The sequence below is a fragment of the Camelina sativa genome, chromosome 8 (genome assembly GCF_000633955.1).
Source record: "Camelina sativa cultivar DH55 chromosome 8, Cs, whole genome shotgun sequence".
NCBI lineage: Eukaryota > Viridiplantae > Streptophyta > Magnoliopsida > Brassicales > Brassicaceae > Camelina > Camelina sativa.
The window spans coordinates 27,133,463-27,141,022 of record NC_025692.1 but is presented as its reverse complement, the minus strand read 5'-3'; the positions used below and the strand labels follow the sequence as shown (position 1 = coordinate 27,141,022).

At 31.5% G+C, this 7,560-nt stretch overlaps 1 protein-coding gene across 2 annotated transcripts in view; it reads left to right on the top strand.

The window, feature by feature from the left end:
- The window catches only part of LOC104708926 (uncharacterized protein C24B11.05-like), a 4,649-nt gene continuing 2,586 nt past the window's right edge, over positions 5,498 to 7,560 (top strand). Inside the window, exons 1-6 of one of the 2 annotated variants that reach the window (XM_019229044.1) lie at positions 5,498 to 5,618; positions 6,676 to 6,739; positions 6,820 to 6,885; positions 6,978 to 7,075; positions 7,153 to 7,278; positions 7,376 to 7,560. In XM_019229044.1, coding sequence (XP_019084589.1) covers positions 6,679 to 6,739; positions 6,820 to 6,885; positions 6,978 to 7,075; positions 7,153 to 7,278; positions 7,376 to 7,560 — 536 coding nt within the window. In that variant the 5' untranslated portion in view covers positions 5,498 to 5,618; positions 6,676 to 6,678. The remainder of the gene's footprint in view (positions 5,619 to 6,675; positions 6,740 to 6,819; positions 6,886 to 6,977; positions 7,076 to 7,152; positions 7,279 to 7,375) is intronic. The other variant, XM_010425583.2, reaches the window with a different exon arrangement.

Below are 7,560 nucleotides of genomic sequence, written 5' to 3'. Positions count from 1 at the left end.
AAAAAAAAAAAAAAAAAAAAGTTTAGCAACTTACAACACTTCACTTGACCTTTTTTGCCCTACCTAGAAAAGTTCATTGGGCTAAATACAGAACCCAAACAAATCTTGAACGGCCCAATCCAATTAACAAACTTTTTGTAGCCTCATGTTCGTCGTTGTTGTCAACTACTTGTCATATAAGTACTAATCTTTTTTTTTTTCTTTTTCACTTGACTCGGTCTTCTAGATTCAACGTCAGTTAAATTAGACCTCAGATAAGTTTTAAATCTGATGTTTTTAAATTACAACGTAGTTTCTTTTCTTAGACGTATTGTGGAGTTTAATTATTTAAAATAAAACAACAAATTTTATGTGGAAACAGAGTTGTTTGCAGGTCCTTGTTGTTGTCAATGAAAATTTCTTGCAAATTGTAGTTTCACTGAAAAAATGTCAACTTATATGTGAACATGGAGAGCCTATCATATTCTCTTAGGCTATATGATGCTTGTGTTTATGAATAATTTTATACAATAGTTTTTGGTTTTATTAATAGATTATTAATTGATAAGCAATATTGCAGGTCCACTGTACTATATAAGTTCATCACCAACAAAACGTAGTCCTCATAGTGCTATTTATTATTCATTTACAGATTCAATTCTCAGATTTTTTTTTAATCACTTTTTTAGTAAATTTAAACAAATTGTCTAAAATTAGCTATTCTCTTATTGAACTTTTTTTTTTAACCTCTATTGAACTTTATTATTATCATCATTAACTAGAATATTTTCATTTATCTATTTATGCATATACATATTGAATAATTAAGCTGGATATATAAAATCGCAAAGGTAATTTTAATATCTCTATGATTAACTGGAGTTAATAAAGAAGTACAAAAACATGACTAAGTAGAGCTATAAATTCAACCTAAAACCCATAAATAACAGTTAGGAAAAAAATATTTTAAAAAGAGAGCACAGATGTCAGTATCAATGCCAACTAGCAGCTCTCGATATAAATGCAACAGTTCGGAGAAAATAAAAGAGTTAGAATTAGTCAAAATCAGCAACACCAATTGTATAATTTAAATCCTAGTAATCAAAGTGACATTTTTATACACGTAATTCCAAAAACCACTAAACTATATAATTAGAGAGGAAATTTTATACAAATATCTAACATTTTTAAAGGTTACCAAAGTTTCTAATTAGGACACTTGCGTTTATTGGTTTTTTTTTGTTGTTGTCGTATTTTTCTTCACGATCCATCCACGAGTTCAATTATTTGCCACTAAAATATATACTTTTATATTGAGAGAAAAGCTGAATTGCAAACAGCTGTGTTGTTTCCTCCTAAATTTCGACTCTTCTGTCTTTTTCGAAAGGTACCATTTATATGGCCACTTTGTAGATCCATTTCATTTTCCACCCCATATTTTTTTCTTCTATGTGTTAACAACATATAGTACTTTGATGACATAATTATATTCAGACAGATTCGCACTTTAGTATGTTATATTCACGTCTTAACTTATTTGGTAAAACTATACACCTCCAAAGTTAAATATCTTTTTTTTTAGATATAAAAATCAAAAACAAAATTTGTGAAAAGCATCAATCGTTTAGCTACACGAGATATAATCTTGAGATCTAGTTTTTTTCCCCCTAATTTTTAATATATAATCGTATTATAATAAACTAATTTTTGGGATTAAAACTTGAAATATATTATAATGTGTTAAAGTTTTAAAAAATTGTTGATTAGTCGTACACATAGATAGCCACGCGAGTTTATTTTGTGTTTGGTTTTTATGCACAAGATACTTTTTTTTTCTTTTTCAAACTATTCAAAATATCACTTATTTACTAGTATGAAATTGTCGTCTCGGTTGAATTATGTTAACTTGTTAAGCTTTGGTTTACTTTTTGGGATAGCTTACTAAAAATAAATTCACTTTTATGGTACACTCCAGATAACAATATTCTTTTTAATATGCCTTCGTATACCACCACATTTCAAAAGACTGGTGATATACATTTATACACGGTATGAATATTGAATATTTGTATTTCTCGAGTCTTTTAGTACATGGGGACATCTTTATGATGCAATGATACAAGTGAATCTTTAGGTTCACACCGTTAAATGATTCCCGATTAATATAGTATTTTTTATTTATTTTGTATTTAATAACATGAATTAGATATTGAGATCGGTAAATATATCTGAAAGGATTGTTTGTTTTAATATTTTTAATCCAATTAATTAAGTAATAATTTTGTTCGATATGCTTTCAGTTTCAGAAATCAGGACAATCGTGCAAGTTGCGACTTCATAATATGAAAACACGTAATAAATCCATGAACAAATGAATCAAACCAAATTAAGTTTAATCGAGGTAACCGAATCGGTTTGGTTCAAACTTAACCGAAATTGTAGTAATTTCTTCTTTTTCTTTTTTGTCGTCTTGTAGTAATTTCAAAATTTCAATCTTCCAAAAAGACTTTAACTACAGTATATATAAGCACAAATACTTAAGTTATTATTAATCTAGTAATTTCAAAACCAGAATATCTTCTACCAAATGTTGCATTTAAGTTCTTATTATTATTTTTTTTTTTTATAGATTTGGTATGTACTCGTTAACAATTAAATCTGTACCCCAAATTTTAACTATATATAAGCACAAATACTTAATGTTCACCGGTATGGGCGGCAGATATAAATTAACAGTTTTTTAAGATATGCAATATCGACGCATGATGTACATGTCATTAAATACTATATATCACCCATCATATATGTTCACATTCATTTGTCAACGATATATTTCAGAGACATTAGGTGAAGAAGCTTCAACAACTGGAAGCTTCAAGGTTGCATGCATGCAACAATGAGTCGAGCTGACCATCACATAACCTGTGCACAGTGGCGGATCTAGCCAAACTTTATACCAGGTGCAAAAACTGGAAAGGAAGGAATCGAACCAGCGATCTCTTTAATTAACTGGTGCATTCTCACCACTAAGCTACTTCAACCTTAACAATTTCAATACAAATTAAACAATATATACTTTTCATATGGTGCACATGCACCACCCTTGCTCAAGGTGGATCCGCCCTGCTTGTGCATTTTTCTCACTGTACCGATGCTTTCAAACCAGAAATAGTTAAGAGTATGTAATAGTGGGAAGTTATTAAAAAAAAAAAACAAATTAAAAAAAAACAGTGGGAAGTTCTCTCAAAAGATGCTCAACAATATAATTTTTTTAAAAAATAGAATGCAACGTTAAGTAACGAGTACAAAGTACAAAAACCAAACTGGTATCATAATAAAAATTATCAAAGAAAATAATATTGTAATTGATCATGCTCGTGTTTGGCGTGGCCATCTTCAAAGAGTTCGTGCTCCAAGTGGAGGGATCAGATAAATAAGTGGAAGAAGCTTCAACAAGTGGAAGCTTCAAGGTTGCATGCATGCAACAATGAATCGAACTGGCCTATCATATAACTTTTTCATTTTTTTCTACAACCGATGCTTTCAAACCACATTGTGGTAATCCAATTGTTAAAAGTTTTATTGTGTTAGTTTGAACTTTGAAGTATCGTCCGGGTCTTCCTGGCCTAATGGTAAGGACGGGCTATGGTTGCAAACACAATTCGAGTTCGAACCCTGCTGGAAGGAACTTTCTCACGAATTCTCGGACACCCACATGGGTATGGGTTCTTGCTTTCGACCCATTTGAATACTTGGAAGGGGGCCTATCTATGGATTGCCCTTTCCCCAGGGGATTAGTCTGGGCCTATGTGGGATTAGGATTACCCTTGAATTAAAAAANAAAAAAAAAAAAAAAAAAAAAAAAAAAAAAAAAAAAAAAAACTTTGAAGTATGATGATGTCATTGCACCGCGAACTAGATTATTGTTAACTACTGTAGAAACAAAGTGGAAATTCATAGTGTTTTCCCACGTGATCCGAAACTTACTTTGGTTAATGACATTTTTTTTTTTGTAAATATCAAAAACAAATATTAGCCACACAAAAAAAAAAATTAAGAAGAAGAAATAGCATTATGACCATTTACCCGCCCACATGGAGTTATTTACAATCGAAAACCATGTTTTGTGAATTCAAAATATATAGTAGCGTATAAACAAGAATATAATATAGAGACGAGAGGAGCTATATAGTGTATAGATGATCCACGGACGAAACAGTCAAAGTCGATTCTCAATTGATATTGTCACAGCTATTGATGAGATTCAAAAACAAATAATCTAGTGAGTCCATAAATTCCAAATTTTGAGTCTAAACACATGTGAAGTTGTTAATTATATGGTGTGTCCTTGGGTTTAGGAACTAGACGCAACACAAAAAGTCATAAAACAAAAGAAGTTAAAATGATTTTTAGTTCCTCAATAATTGGAACCAAAGAGATAGGATCGGCTTTTGATCCTATCTTCTTGTTAAAATAATTAAAACCAATCAACCAATTAGTGACGGAAAATAAAAGAAAGCTTGAAATATTTATTGTATTTTAGACTAGACATATACGTATTATCGATTATTTTGGGTATGTTAAGCAACTTTCCATAAATTTATCTTATATAAATGATGTTAATTATCAACTACTTGGTCTGTAGCAGTTTTAGTCTTGGCAACAGCTGCACAATCAAGATTATACGATCGAAATCCAAATATCCGAAGTTAAAAGTAATACTCATGAACCAAATCATTGGACCAAAACAAAAATCAAAAGTAATTATATTCGAAGAAGAAGCTAGCTGGCTTGCTAAATAAATCCTTAAAAAGGAGAGGAAATGTTATTATCAGTCACGTAGATTCTCGATATATCTAGATTCACAACAAGCTTGGATATATCATATAACGCATAATAATACAAGTGTTTCTCCAAAATTAGATTTTCTATCGAGGAAAACTTTACTTGATCGTTCTCTTTACATGAAAATAAATAAATTATAAAGAGGTTTATAAAATAAAATAAAAATGAAGACAATAATTTATAAGGAGGTTTATATTATTTATTATAAACATAGAAAATAATTTATAGGGAGGTTTAAGTTTTGAAAAAAATCAGACACTATGTTTTTTCTCTATTTAAAAGCCATATCATAAACTCAAAAAAAAAAAAAAAATCTAATTTCCATAAATCAATTAATGAATTGTGACATCATATATTTCTTTCTACGAAACAATCATGCATATACTATAGACTATATAGTACATGATATTCCTCGAAATTATAGCAATCGATGATCGTATCGTATCGAATATATTAGCACGAAATAAGAAGCATTAGCGTAGTCATCTTCTTAATTTGACTTGTACGTTAGAACTTAGAAAACACGCGGATTTAAAAAAAAAAAAAAAGTAGTTAGGACTTAGGACGAGAAAATACAATTAACTAATTTAAATAAAACAGCAAATATAGCTTTTAATGATCGAAAAGAGCCACCGAGAGTTTGCTATATAAACCCCTTCGTTGCCTCTCTATATCCCTCCCCCCACCACCTTCCTCTCTCTCTCTCTCTCTCTCTCTCTCTCTCTTAGCATATACTCTCTGCTGCTCTTTGTCTAGCTGTCTTCTTCATTCGCAGTTCTGTTCAAAGGCTTAAGGTAATTTTAAAACAGATTACTAAAGTCTCCTTCAACGCCATTTCGTTTCCTCGTTACGTTTACGAACTGCATCCCCTTTTTTTGCTTTTTTATCTTTCTTCTCTAAGTTAGCATTTATTAAAACAAAAATCACCGTTAATTTCATCGTCGCAAAGTCACTAATTTTCCGTACATTTATCTAAATTTTGTTCGTGATGGTATAATTTGAAAACTAAACTTGATTTGGTTAAAAAGTTGTAAAATTTGGTTTGAAGCCGTGCTAGTTAGTTACTTAAAAGATAGAATTACTTCAAAGTTAAAATATCTTTTTAGCTCTCAAACCAAACATTCAACCGGGATCCATCATAGCCAATCAGAGCTATTTTAAGTCAAAGAAGTCAAACGATGGTCAAATTACGGTTAAAACCGGGTTTAAAATGGTCAAATTACGCCATTAGCCAAATCCAGTCAAATTACTGCGCAACCAATTTATCTTCTTCTTTCTTTGACAGAGATCAATCTTATCTTTAGTAGTTTAGTTGCTAAATATTGGGTTAATACATATACACAAGTTAATTTTCGTTGTCCACACACGTGTTACATACAATCCGATACGTATTCGTACATGTATGTTTATATGTTTTGTCTGTATACGTAGTACTAATAATTATTAGGAGGACTCAATTAGTGGTTGCAATTCGCTGAATCTCTCGTTGTCCACACACGTGTTACATACAATCCGATACGTATTCGTACATGTATGTTTATATGTTTTGTCTGTATACGTAGTACTAATAATTATTAGGAGGACTCAATTAGTGGTTGCAATTCGCTGAATCTCTCAGTTCACGTTTTAAAAAAATCTTATCCCCACTTTCTTGGGACATAAGCAACTTTTGTCCATTCATTACACATAATTATTTCTGTTTTTTTTCAATCTCAAAAGTACAAATCTGATCTGAAAAAATCCAAATCGGTCATTATTATCCATGCAAAAAATCTCTGTGATTCAGAATTAACACCCTTTTAAAAATTATCAAAGATTTCTGTCTCTGATCGTCCAATCAAATTGTTTCAGAAAATGGAGTTCGAGAACCGGTACGGGCTTGCAACGTCGCAGAAATACGACTGTCTCTTGTTCGGTACGTATTTAACCGGAATAAACCAATTACTTTTCATTACGCGAATAGTTTCCTGACCAGTTTACCACAATTCTCTTTAGATTTGGACGATACTCTTTACCCTCTCAGCAGCGGAATCGCAAGAGAATGTGGAAACAACATCAAAGGTAAATAATATTTCTTCTCTCACAATCGATTTATTGATTAACAAACACTTCATTTCTGAAAATGTTTTTTTTTTTCTTTTCCGGTTTAATAGATTATATGGTCGAGAAACTCGGTATACCCAAGGACAAAATCGTCGAATTGTCTGATCTTCTCTACAAGAACTATGGAACCACAATGGCCGGTCTTAGAGTACGACATCATCCTTAGGCTTTCTCATTTACATTTTGTTAATTACAATTTTGTAATAACATATTCTTGTTCTCTAGGCGATCGGATATGAATTTGACTACGATGAGTACCACAGCTTCGTCCACGGTCGTTTAACGTATGACAACATAAAACCCGACCCTGTTATTCGCAGCCTCTTGCTTAGCCTCCCTCTCCGCAAAGTCGTACGTGTCGCATTCACTTTTTTTTTAATATATAGTTTAATACGATACTATAGTTTGAATAAAAAACTAATAAACATTTTTTTATTCACGTAATCAGATCTTTACGAACGCGGACAGAGTTCACGCGGCCAAGGCGTTGAAGAGGTTGGGATTAGAGGATTGTTTCGAAGGAATCATATGTTTCGAAACGCTTAACCAGATGCACAAAATCGATGCGTCTAAAAATCCCGAGATTTTTGATATCGTTGGACACTTCCACCGGTCTGAACCGGTCAGCTCACT